Source organism: Mesoplodon mirus (genome assembly GCF_964341445.2).
Source record: "Mesoplodon mirus genome assembly, chromosome: 1".
Classification (NCBI taxonomy): Eukaryota; Metazoa; Chordata; class Mammalia; order Artiodactyla; family Ziphiidae; genus Mesoplodon; species Mesoplodon mirus.
Window position 1 is genome coordinate 75368743 of NC_138976.1, and position 13066 is coordinate 75381808.

Genomic DNA, 13066 nt, shown 5'->3' on the forward strand with positions numbered 1-13066 from the left:
CATGAAGGAGGATGGCCCCTCTGCCCCAGAGGCCCTGGAACCGTACTGGGAGAGCATCTGTTACCACCCAAGGTTGGCCTGAACTGCCAGCACTCTTTTCACAGTTCCAAGTTCTCTAAAGATGCAAACCTCTGAGCCCATGAAACAGGAGTTCCTGAGCCAGCACTGTGATGACACACCTGTTGGAAAAATCTATTCTCTGGCCTCTTTCTCAAACTCAATAATGAGTGAATAAATGAAAGAAGGAAGGAGAGGAAGAAAGGAAAGAGAGGCTTAAGAAAAACCTCAGTGATATTTCTCCAATGCACCTGGCTCTCACAAACGGCCCGGGTTAAAGTTCACCACCGCAACTGTGCCATAACACCTGGTTTGCATTTTGGCTGCCATGCTTCTTCATTTTAAATGAGAAGGCATCAATCCCCTTTACTTTTTAAAAAGGACTTGAAAACAGGTGCTGTTGGGCCAACAGCACGCTGAAATAAAAGTCTCTCCGGGAGTGGGGTGGGATAAACGGGAGATTGGGATTGACACATATACACTACTATGTATAAACTAGGTAACTAATGAGAACCTACTGTATAGCACAGGGAACTCCACTTAATGCCCTGTGGTGACCTAAATGGGAAGGAAATATAAAAAAGAGGGGATATCTGTATACATATAACTGATTCACTTTGCTGTACAGCAGAAACTAACACAATACTATAAAGCAACTATACTCCAATAAAAATTAATTAAAAAAAAAGTCTGTCTGGCTTCATCTTTCCTTTCTCATCACTTCAGGTTTCAACCAGTCATCCAGCAGCTGCCCCCAAATTAGAGTCAAGGGCCAGTGCTTCTGCACCTGAGAAGAGTTAGCTCAGAAGTTAACTTGGAGGTTACCTGTCTGATGAACTGTTTGCCTAATTAGGTCTTAAATTTCAGACTCATGACGTGCAACCTGAGTAATGAGCAGAGCTGGAAACGGAGTAGTTCTCTCAGAAGACGCCTCCTCTTGTCGGAGCCCTGGACCAGTGGACTGGGCACTCACCCTACCACGCACTCCATCCATCAGCTTTTGCTGTCACTGCTGTAAGTCAATAGGATCGGGGCAGACGGCTGTCAGAGATGAAGCAGGGACAAGCAAAAGAGCTTAATGAAATTTTATTTTGAAAATATGGCAAGAGTCTAAGGCACTTCAAACATTTAAATACATATGAGACCAAAGCAAATGTGACATGGGATAAAGGAATCCATAAATATGTGGAGAACTATACTATGCTTCTCTAGAGGCAAATATATAGCCAATTTCTCTAACACAATTCAACTTTTATCATTAGATACAGAGTTGTGCAATTATTAATAAAAATATGGTAATGTTACATGTCGTTCTTCACGTCTTTAATTACTATGGAATATAAAAGTTGAAAATACTGCATCAATTTTATATAGATACCCTTACATAAAACGTCGTGTAATGCATCCATCTAGATAAAACCAACTGAAAAGACTTCCTTTTGTTAAGTTTTAAACTTTTTGAGAGTTTCAACTTTTATTTTTAAACCAGAAACCAGCCCAGGCCCAATTCACCGATGATCAAAGTCATCTCAACTTCCTTACTTTAAAATAATAAAGACAAAAGAAAAATCAACAAAACCATCCTGGAATGGAATTTTCAAAGAGCTTTCCAATGGTTCCATGTTTAGTAAATATAAATACTTGTGGGAAAGTTTAAAAACCATGCCAGTGAGAAGCTGATACTTCTCAGCACTGGTAGGGGGTGGAGAGAAGGAACACAAGTTGCCCACTCAGATCAGGTTACTATTTCCTACAACTGTACATAACGGAGCAGAGAGAGACTCAACAGCAAGTGTGCCCTACACAGACGGAAGATGGCCAGAAGGGATGCGTGTGTGCCTGGCCAGCAATCTCCTGCTGGCTCAGCTTCCACTGTGGCAGCTCCAGCCTTCAGCCCTTGGCTTTATGCGTTCTGTTTGCTGGTGAGCTCAGGCACAAAATACATTCAGTATCTGTCAGCCCAACAGGAACAATTAGCAGCTTAGTGGTGGCATGTAAGTGGACGGTATTTGCACATAATCAATCAAATGAACCTCGGTGGGTGGGACCAGGAGATGTCTTCCTTCCAAGCCTAGGGGTGCCCTAGAGACCAGGAAAGGAAAAAAACTGGGCGTTAATTAGTGACCTCAGGTAGATGTGTCCTCTGTGACACAGGACTCTGTCAGCCACAGTTGAGCACCACCTATAAGCCAGAGCGAGGAGAGCTGGAACACAGCACACAGTCCCACTAGCGGGCGCAGCTCTGGGGCCAGCGGGCTCGGCAGTGCCACGTCCAGCTGTCCTGGGAAGTCAACTTCCCTCTCAGAGTGAGCTCTGGGACCGCAGGCTGCAGCTCCCTGTCTGCTTTAAGAAAAATGCCAGGATGGTGATATGTTATTTATGGGCTCAAGATGTGCCATTTGGATAATTCTGTCCAGAATAAACTCTTGCTGTGAGGGTGTGAGGACAAGCAGGCATCCAGCCTCTGCTGTGCTAACCATTAGCACTCCTGGCCTTCTGGGTGGGGCAAAATGATGAATTCTTAAGTGCTGGACTAAAACCTTGATTTTCAGAATCATTATAAAACCTGTATCTCCTGTCAACTCCCCAAGGAAGGGGGCCCACTAGTCTGGTGGCTTTTAGCCTGTTTACAAATGCCAAGTGCACAACACTGACCGGAGACTGGGCTTTCGCGAAGTTGACGTGGGCATACAGCAGAACGGCGATGTCCTTGTGTCCTGCCTCCAGGGCTATTGAGAGCGCGGTGCTGCCATCCTTAAGAGGAGATGAAAAGACCAAGCTAGGTTGGATTTCTCAAACTTCCAGGTAGCCCAAAAGGTAACAACACAAAACTCTTTCAATTAGATAAGGTTCCCCAATCTAGCCATTTGTTCAGTCTTTTAGGAAACTTTTCTGGACCTCTAGGTGCTAGCCCTGAAGGATACAAGGATGACAGAGGCACAGCCCCTACCCTGCCCTCAGACAAGAATCACCCCATCATTGACTTTGTTGTTGCTTCCTGGTACTTAGTGTGTAGGTCTGCACACCATGGAGACTCAACAAAAGCAGGCTGCCCACCAGCAGGGGGCAGAAGGTGAAGGTAGGGGGTAGAAACATAATTTATTTATTTTTTTTTCCCTTATAATTACAAACGAGCGGTCAAGTAGCGTGGTGTCTGTTTTGATGCCCTGCAATCTGCCAAGGATCTCTTAACTTTCCTCTTGGGGAGGGAGCTGATCCTACAGCCCTAACCACCCCTGTAGAATGCTCCGAGTCACATCTACATGTAAGCACCACATCCTGCTGCCTTGCAGAAATGTATCTTATGGAAATACGAGGGGAAACACTAAATATGGGAAAGAAAAATGTTCAGTTAAATGTTTGCTTTCCATTAAGATGCAGGAAGTCAGATGGATATAAAGATGCATCAAGACAAAAATAGCATTCTGGACATCGACTCTACCTCAATCAAAAGTAGTAACAATAGGGGGCTTCCCTGGTGGCACAGTGGTTGGGAGTCCACCTGCCAATGCAGGGGACGCGGGTTCGTGCCCCAATCTTGGAAGATCCCACATGCCGTGGAGCAGCTGGGCCCGTGAGCCATGGCCGCTGAGCCTGAGCGTTCGGAACCTGTGCTCCGCAGCGGGAGAGGCCACAACAGTGAGAGGCCCGCGTACCGCAAAAAAAAAAAAAAAAAAAAAAAAAAAAGTAGTAACAATAAAAAGACAAAAAACAGCACAACTTATTTTCTGTCTAGTCTTGGAATAAAGACGCCCTTCTGGTCACCAGCAGCAGGAAACAATTTGTGTGTGGTTTGAACCTTATGGTCCTCCCTCCCACTCTGAATTCTGGGAGTTAACTTTTCTTCTGGAGGCCAGCTGGATGCCCTCCCGTTCCTTTAAGGATAAGGAAGTAGACAACGGGCAGAGGGAACCAGGATTTCTGCAAGTTACTGTGGCGCAATGGCCTCTTATTATTAGATCTACCAGCTGTTCTTTGCTAAGAGCAGAAGTAAAAGCAAACAAACAAAAACAAGGCACACGAAACATAGACTGTTCTTAAGGAAAGAGAAGTTGGAAACTGGCCCTCGGCTGCAGTGGAAGTAAAGGGAATCTGGTGCAACCGCAGCTCACGTGCTCCTGGGGGAGGTCACTGCAACTGCAGAAACCAGTCAGTCCTTCCTGCCAGTAAATACCTGCACTGATTCGCTCTTCCTGTTGGCGTGGGCCCACTAGGATCTCAAGTTTAGTGCAAAGGGGAATGTTTTCCCTCTAGGCTTTTTAGTGTTTGGGGCTGATGGAAGCTCTGGTCCAAACCTGTGCTCCACAGAGATAAACTTTCAAAAACAGAAGCAACCCAGCCAGACCTCTGGGACCTTTGGACCTTTGAACCATGTCGCCACCTAAATGTTAGTTCCTGTGCTGTGACTTATTGGTACTCCTCCCCTTTGGTTTGGAGACATCCAGAGCAGCAGGTTTCCTTGGAATGTTTTCCAGTCAAGGGGTTATCTGGGAATGGGACAGCTTGGGAACGGGGAGAGGAAGGAGATGAGAGTGACGATGACGGGAACAGCCCGAGTGGGAGTGCGAAGATGTGCTGAAAAGAAGCCAAGATGGTCCGGATCCCCTAGCTAATAAAATGTCACCGATTACTTACTCTGATGGGCCCTGGTGAAGGGTTTCCAAGTGGACCGGGGGCCTGGTCCTCTCTTCGTAGTGTATCCATTTGTTGCCTACACTGCCTGCTACATTTGATTCTGTATTGTACATCTGTTTATTCCACTTCAGTATACTGGTTCTCGTACATGCCCATCACCTTCTTCCTTTTATAAATGTTTGGGGTGAGGCCTATTTATCTTTCTGCCTTTGGCTTTAGTTAATGGGAGTATTAGTTTGCAAACAGTAAATGCTACCATGCTGGGCCGTGAAGGGAAGTGGCCTGGATGGCAACACAAATCCCTGAGGAGAATAAAGGAGGATTTGTTCTCTCCCCTGGTCAAGCAGCACTCACAGAACCAACCCCCCACCCCGCAACTGTGTCCAGGCCAGGGGCCTGCAGGACCATTGGAGACAGCTTACATTGTCCTCCAGGTGGCCATTGCAGCCTGGCTGGGCCAGGAGCAGGTTGACGATCTCCACGTGCCCATGCTCGCTGGCACACATCAGGGCGGTGGAGCCCTCGTCGTCCTGGATGTTGACGTCAGCCCCACAGGCCAGCAGGCCCTTCACCATGTCTATCCGCCCATGACTGACAGCCAGCATGAGGGCTGTCTGTCCTGCCTGTGGGAAGAAATGACAGCGGACTTCAGAAGCACATGCTGGGCTGGCAGTGTGTGACCTGCAGTGGGGCTGTGCTGGGGGAAGGGGAGGAGGGAGAGTGATGACAGGGGGAAACGTGGACATGGAATTACTTGGGGCCCAGTGGTGGAAAGGCGCTGGAAAAAACTAGTTTCTCGTGAGCTATGAGCTAATAAGTAAGACCAATAAGTAATGAGTTAATTTTTCCCTTTAGCTTGGAGGATCTGTCTCATGACAGCAAGGAGCTGGGAAGTTCAGAAGGTGGTCACAAGTCAACTGTGAACACATTTGGATGAGAGGCACTCTGTGCCGGGCATGAAGGTGCTATAACATGGAGACAGTCAGGAAACAGTGGTCACCAGGTACATGGTGGGGATCCCTAGTCACTTACAGGCAGGCTGACCCATGGTCCACATGCACACTACTCCAGAGAGAACGCGAGGTAATGGAGGGAGACGTTCCCAGTGTGAAGTTAAGCCAGCGTTTCCTTGGTGTGTTTGGTCATAAGGACCACCGGGCAGCCGCGTGGACTGTGCTGAGGGGCGAGAGCACGGCAGGGGCACCCGTGCAGGTCAGAGCTACATCAGCCGGCACAAACCCTGGAAGCAAGCGCGTTCACCTGGCTGGCTTTGGCGTTCACGTCCCCACAGGCAAAGAGTTCTTCCACAACTCGCATGTCCTTCTCTGCTTCCACAGCGGCAAGGGCTGCCAGCATGATGGGGGTATACCCCGCCTTGTTCTGGTGATCCACGTTACATACATCTGCAAAGACATGAGTCTCTTCAGGGAGGAGCCATCTCCTCACAGCATCACTTGTCCCCATGAACTAAAGGTATGGAGTTTAGAAAAGCCCAGTGAAACGGCCTTAGGTAGTCAAAGTCCCGGAGTGACTCAGAAGGAAATGTGAGAGATGTTTCATACCAAACCAAAGAAAAAAATTTTTTTCTATTTCATGAGAAATGACAGCAAGCTCTCTCACAGCACCTCCTGTTTGCAACTGGTGGTTGAACTGCAAAGTATCCTAGACTCACAAACATGCTTTACGAAGCCACAATCTCAGTCTATATGGTGAGCAGTAAAAAGTGAAGTAAATCCAGAAAAGTGATTAACCAAAGCCATCCAACAATGGAATTAAAATAGTTTAATTTACCAAAATATCTTGTCCATGCAAATTTTCTAAGGGTGGATTAAACCGTTACTTTCAGGGGCAATCCTGAAATCTTGTTCTTAGCTTTCCTGGATATCATCCACTTCTCTGTTTAAACAGTAACTCCGGCTGACAGTATCACCAGCTCTGTTTATAGTCTGGCAAGTCTGAAAGGAAGGAGGCTTGGAATTCCTTCCTTTAAGCTGGAAACAGTTTTATCCTAACATGGCCCCTAAACTGGGGACAAGCAAACTTAGAAGAGAAAAAAAGATAAATCTGTTTGGTTTCTTCTGTGCCTTAATCCAACATTCCCAAAACAGAGTAGACAAAAATTGGACAGTTGGGTCAAGAAGCAGAATGGGAAGATTGGACAATTGTATTGCATATTCTAAATCAGATGTTCACATTGTGTTCTCATTAATTGACTGAGGTACTGTGAATTCTGTATCAGTTATAGTAGAAGTAAAAATATGTATTTCAAAAATAAAAAAGTGATTTAGAGACTCAATGTATCACAGGGCTGTTCCATTTGAACAAAAAGTTGAAAGCTCACTGTGTCGCAAGTGCCACCCCCTCACTCCATGTTTAATACATGCACTGGCTATATTCTGGGATGGCAAATTCCAATTACGGACAAAAATTTTCACTGTTCTCGTTACTATGGTTCAGATGTAAGAATAACGTTTTCTTTTCTCTATGCTGATTCCCCAGGAACAGGGTGTATTTTGGCGGGAATGGTGTTGATTCTACCACAATCTGTTACAGTGGCTTTGCTTGGCCCCCATCTTGACTAACTGCACGGCTCTGCAAGGCGGCTGGAGAGGAGTCATGGAACAAGGACAAAGAGAGCAGCTCACAAACACTACAGCTTTGACTCTGGCCCCAGGCGCAGCATTCTGCCTCTTGAGACTGAATCCACCAAGCCTGCATGATTCAGCTCAGGCAGGAACATGAGTCATGTGTGTTACCAGGGATACAACTCATCTGAACACAGCTCAACTGCAGCAAGAACATCCTCAACACCTCCTTTCAAAACAGATCTGGGATCTGTGTCACCCCGTTTTGTTTAAACCTCAAGCCTCCCATGAATGACTCAAGAATGATTCTTGCCATATCACGGGGGAAAGCAATGAAAAGGCTTTTAGGATGGTCACAGAACTGGGGAGTGGATTGACCAGCTCCTTCTAAATGAGTCACAACCCAAGTCTGTTTGAGAAGAGACGGGGACAACCAACGTACCAGCGTCCAAGAGCAGCTTCACAATCTCGAAGTTGGAGTGGGACACACTGTAATGGAGGGCGGTGTTGCCGTTCCCGTCCGCCATGTTGATGATGTGACGCAGGACGTCTGGGGAGATGGCCTCAAAAGCGGCTATGTAGTCCCCCACCATGGCTGGGATGGCTGACTTCTGACTGGACACGCGGAACCACTCGTGCTGGAGAGTGTTCAGACAGAACCGCTGCCAAAACACCGAGCCATTGGCCATTAGTTCTTCTATTTATAGACATTTCTGAGACCTAGCTGAAAGCCTAAGAAACCAGGCCTTTTATAGTCAAAAGTGTGTGCAAATAGAATTTGCTCTCAAAAAACAACTAATGAAACCCAGAGCTCTCAGAGAAGCCTCAAATTCCAAACTGAAGTATCCTTCCTGATTTTAACACACACACATATTGTAACTTCTATAAAACAGGCCTATAGCACTGTGCAAGAATTATACCACCGAGGTTCAAATTCTGACTCTGCTACTGACGAGCTGTTCGACGCTGGGGAAGATACTTATTCTGTGCCTCAGTTTCCTCATCTGCAAAATGGGGATAATAAAAATACCTTTCCTTCACAGTGTTTGTGATGAGGATAAATGAGGCAACACATGTAAACCACTTAAGCCAGGCTCCATTTATTATTGAACTATTAATATTATGTAGGTATGTTGGCCTTGCAAATGATTTTCATAGTCATCAGGACAGGAGAAATTACTTAACACAATTATGCTGCTTCCTTCCTGTCCAGACCAACTTCAACTCCTTCAGCATCTCCACAGCACTAGGCTGGGAGACCATAACCATGCAGGCAACCCAATTCCTACTCCATCCCAAATACAAACGTTCAACCACAGAAAGGGAATAAAAAGCAAGTCTGAAACAAATTACTTTTTCCCATTAGGATCATCTGTATCTGGTCATCAGCCCCACTTGCTTTCCCTTAGGCTGTAGACACATGAACTTGGCATTTGTTTCATGGATGATCAAGTCAAACTTGGACATGAAGTTCAATGTAGACTGGGCAGAGCCAGTGCTGGTGATGGGGGAAACTACAGTGCTTTTTTCATGGACCCTCTTTCATATGAGTTTATCATTCATTTGTGCTTTGCTTGTTCTTTAAAAGTTTAAAAATAAATCAAGAAAGATGGAAAGCTTATGTCAAAAGCACCAGAACCCATGTAGTCTTCTTTCTATAGAAAAGGTGGAACTGGGATTACAGAACACACCCATCTCTTTATCTTCCTGCTACTAATTATTCAGGTGTATCCAATTCAATCATAGTTTGGGTGACTGGAGGAAAAGGGTCCTGGCCAGGAAAAAATTCACCTAATTTTTCTTTTCTTCTGCTCACTCTTTCACATATTCAGATTTCATTTTTTGGATGCTTCACATAGAAAGAAGGGAAATTATGGCGTCTGGGTGTCGAACTCAGTTAGAGCTACATATTCAGTGTCCTGACATGGTTACATGGCCCTGGCATTGTGATCATTCACATGTCCAAGACTTTTCACAGCACAGCACTTTAAACACTTCTTTACTGAATGAATATCCAATCAACAAAAAAATGTACCAATCCTGGAGTATGTGCCCGACAAAATGCTTGACAATTGGGGCTACAAAAATGTAAAGTCCTCCCTGAGGACCACATAACCTAGTATTTTGGGGAGGGTAAAAGAAAAAGTGTATTAAAGCTATAAAATCTGGGGTCTGAAAGCACCAGTTTTAAGTTCAGGTTAAACCTAGTGGGAAACATTAACACTGCAGTGACCTTTCCTGGTTTTACTATTTGTGACCAAGGCATAGACAGGCACTTAGTCTATACTGGTGGAGCTCAACATGTAGATCCATGTCCAGGCCAGGGACTTCGTTTAGTATTTCCTTCTATAAACATCATTGCCATGCTCCTTTTTCAGCACAGTATTTGAATGTCAAGATTCAGCTGGCTCTGATAAATTTAAGTTTCTATAGCAATATAAACAAATAGAAGAAGATACCATAATTTAAAAAAAAAAGATGCCATATAATAAGGTAATATGCTTTAGCTGGGATAAACAAAACATGGACCAGTACTTAAGATAGGTATAATCTAGTCCCAGCATTAACTAGCAGTTGACATTCCGGGCAAGACTCGTAATCTTGAGGGCCTCAGTTAAAGCAGGATGGACCAGAATAGAGTGGCCTCGTAGACACAGGCACCCATGTACTTCTCATGCCTGTGCCAGCCAACACCAATTCTCCTTCAGATTGTGTTTGTTGTATGAGGAAGACTATTTGCCTTTCCAGCGTTAGATACTTCCATAAATCCCTTCTAGTCTTAATATTTTGGTTTCATAATTCTATAAACCCGTGAGACCTATGAAACAACTTTCTCACCAGCTGCAGACTTAAGTTATTTAGCATAAAACTTTCATATTAAATCTACTGCTAATATGCAAAGATTCAAATGCACATTACTATCTAAAATAACATGAGATGCTACACTTTCTCAATGCACTGAATAGAGCTGTCAACCAGAAGGCTGGTCTAACCTATGAAAGAAGCCACACATCTAAATGTCACCAATGCATGGGAGAGCAATACTTGTAAAGGATATCAGAGTCACCATTGCCATGGAAACATTTATCTGTCCTATGTTATGCTATTCATGCTCCCTAAGGCAACCACCAACGTCTTTGCTTCTGAATCTCAAGCTGCGAGAAGATAAGTGCAGTTATTTCTAGGTTTAAAAATAGCGACTGCCTGCATTCCACATCAGAACATAATATGCAGTTTCATAATTGAAAGGAATGCTGTCCTCGGTCCAGATAGGTTTCTCTTAAAAACAAAGGCTAACTTAAAAAATTCTGGGATTCTGCTCCCTAGATCACAAGGTTCTGTAAGCAACAGGACATGCAGAAAGATGACGAATGAGTGAAATTAGCCCTCCTTTCCATGTGCAACTATATGCCTCTCGCAGATGCTCAGCTCCCAAGCAAAGTACAGGGTGGAGAAAGGAGATCTGAAAGGAGATCAGGCCTGAGGGAAACGTTCACAGGGTGGTCTGGTGAGCAGGGCAGCAGGATATTCACTCTGCCCCCACACACTAGGAATAGTCTGGGGGAAAAGCGTGCAGGCAACAACAGCTCAGGGGCAGGCTAGAGAGGCCTTAACTGTGGTGTCCACTCAGCCACTTTGTACAGACTGGGGACAGTGTCTGTAGGTCAGACTCACCATATCCTTGCTGGTCAAAGCTTTGGGGTCATTTATGTTATTTTTCAGTAAGCTGCATGCAGACAACATCTTTTCACTTAGTTCATATCTAAAAGAGGAAAGAATAAAAGAAAGAGAGCTCATGACTGGCCACAAAAGGAAAGGCATTTTTACCTCAAACTCTATAACCCTTTACGAGACCGGAGGCCCCAAGTCAACCTTGGCAGGCTGTGGTGCTGCTAGCGCTTCCCTGGTGGAGTCTAGGCGTCCGAGGACTGATGTTACCATACAGAGCCAAGGCCTCCAGCCAGAGCTCGGATCTTTTCATGAGGGTAGCTTTCGGCTTCACCACTCTGGCCTGTGTGACGTTATGGAATAACACTTGGATACTGTTTACTCCTTTTGTTCTAAATTCTTAAAAATATTTTTACTCTTGAGGGGTTGAAGAGGTCTGAATTACCACCTACCCATTATGCTGACCAGCGGACCACACATCTGAAATCACATTTGGTGACTCAAGAAGTGTTTGTTTAACCCACGTGAAAATATAAACTTAAAAGTCAGATGACATATGGTATATAAATTATACCTCAATAAAGCTGTTCAAAAAAAACCAACAGATGTCAAGTTATTGAGCCACTTGAAAATACTTGGAAATATAAACTAAAGACACTTACCTTGTGTTAATGCAGTTAAACATTCATTTGCCAAATGAGAGATAAGTTTTCTGAAATGTTCTAGTTACACTTCACATGGTGAAAAACCATGCTGAAATTTCCAACTGTTCTACTCTCTTCTGTTTTATAAGCATCAATTCCGTATTTGTTAAGTCTTTAAAATTGACTACACTTTTAGGTACATGTTTCAGCCAACCAGAGTGTTTATTTGATATTTCAGCTACTGTTTACAACATTCCCAAACCCATTCTTGCGGTGTTCCCAATCACTCAATGAGCAACAAAATATGGGCATGTGACTGATTACATCATCCTTATAGTAAATGTGATCTTTGGTTGAGGCCAAAAACTGTTCCTCTCACACACAGTGATCCTGTAATAACAGTACTGACACCTGTATGAGGATAAATGGCTAATGATAAAATCTGAAACTTTAAAATGTGAAATGTGTTGGTCACAAAAAATTCTAATATATCTTTAAATATAAGGTGGGTTGTTCAAACAATGGAAGCTTTAGTGGTACTTAACAATTATGTGGATGGTGACTCCACATATATTAGATAGCAAATAGTTAAACAAAGGTGAACAGGTATCAAGCCCTTCCCTTTGCTACTATAAGAGATCTAGCAGTTATCATTTTTGCACTTGTATTTATTAGCATCATGACAAGAGGTACACACCTCTGAGGCACAGGTAAAGTGCAGCCCTCCTTTGGTGAGTGGAAAGACCAAACTCATGGATTCAACTGCACAGTCTCCTGATCGGCCAATTCTACTGCCGAAGTACATCAAACATGGGAAGGGTGAGGGGAGGGGGGGAATGTACCACACCTCTCTCTGATTTCCACCTTCTCAGGTTCACATTCTGGAACCTGCATTTCATCTTCCACCCTGTTGGACGTGAAACCTTCCACATTAACTGCATGGTGGCCTTCTGCCTTTCCCCGAGTGTCTTCGTCCTCCTCTTCCTCCTCCTCTTCCTCAGGAGGATACTCAGGGACATCACACTCGTCTTCTGACTCGGAAGAAGAGCTTTCATCTGAGCTGGAATCATCACTTGAAGTGGTTTCATACCTAGGTGGCAATTGGGAGTTCAGGAGATGCAAGGTGTGCCCATAAAGACCCAGTGACAGAAATGTTTATGAAGGGAAACCTGCTAACTGACTCCAGAAATTTCATCAGTGGTTTTAGAGCCTGTACTTAGAAGTTCAGAGTAAGGTCTATTTAGAAGTCTGGTGGTTTTGAATGGGTTCTCACTTACAAGGAATAACCTAGGTTGCCAAGTGGTATCACATACCACTTGCACAAAAAAAAATATGTATATATACAGCACCTCTGGCTTAATATAAATCAGAGGAAATTCATTTTATGGAAACCAAGTCTGCAGTTTTTCATCTTTCCTGTTCTTTTTCTTTCCCCCTTTCATTCTTCTTATTTTGTACCATTAATTTTCCCAGTGT

General features: G+C 44.4%; 1 protein-coding gene across 3 annotated transcripts in view; it reads right to left on the bottom strand.

Moving 5' to 3' along the window:
- Positions 1–255: 255 nt before the first annotated feature.
- Positions 256–13066, bottom strand: part of KANK1 (KN motif and ankyrin repeat domains 1) — a 192113-nt gene continuing 179302 nt past the window's right edge. The window contains exons 7-13 of one of the 3 annotated variants that reach the window (XM_082620052.1): positions 12438–12680; positions 10953–11040; positions 7720–7939; positions 5953–6095; positions 5115–5315; positions 2713–2811; positions 256–1098 (exon numbers count right to left, since the gene is read on the bottom strand). In XM_082620052.1, coding sequence (XP_082476178.1) covers positions 1051–1098; positions 2713–2811; positions 5115–5315; positions 5953–6095; positions 7720–7939; positions 10953–11040; positions 12438–12680 — 1042 coding nt within the window. In that variant the 3' untranslated portion in view covers positions 256–1050. Of the gene's footprint in view, positions 1099–1135; positions 2140–2712; positions 2812–5114; positions 5316–5952; positions 6096–7719; positions 7940–10952; positions 11041–12437; positions 12681–13066 lie in introns of those variants that run through there. The other 2 variants (XM_082620051.1, XM_082620053.1) reach the window with 2 other exon arrangements.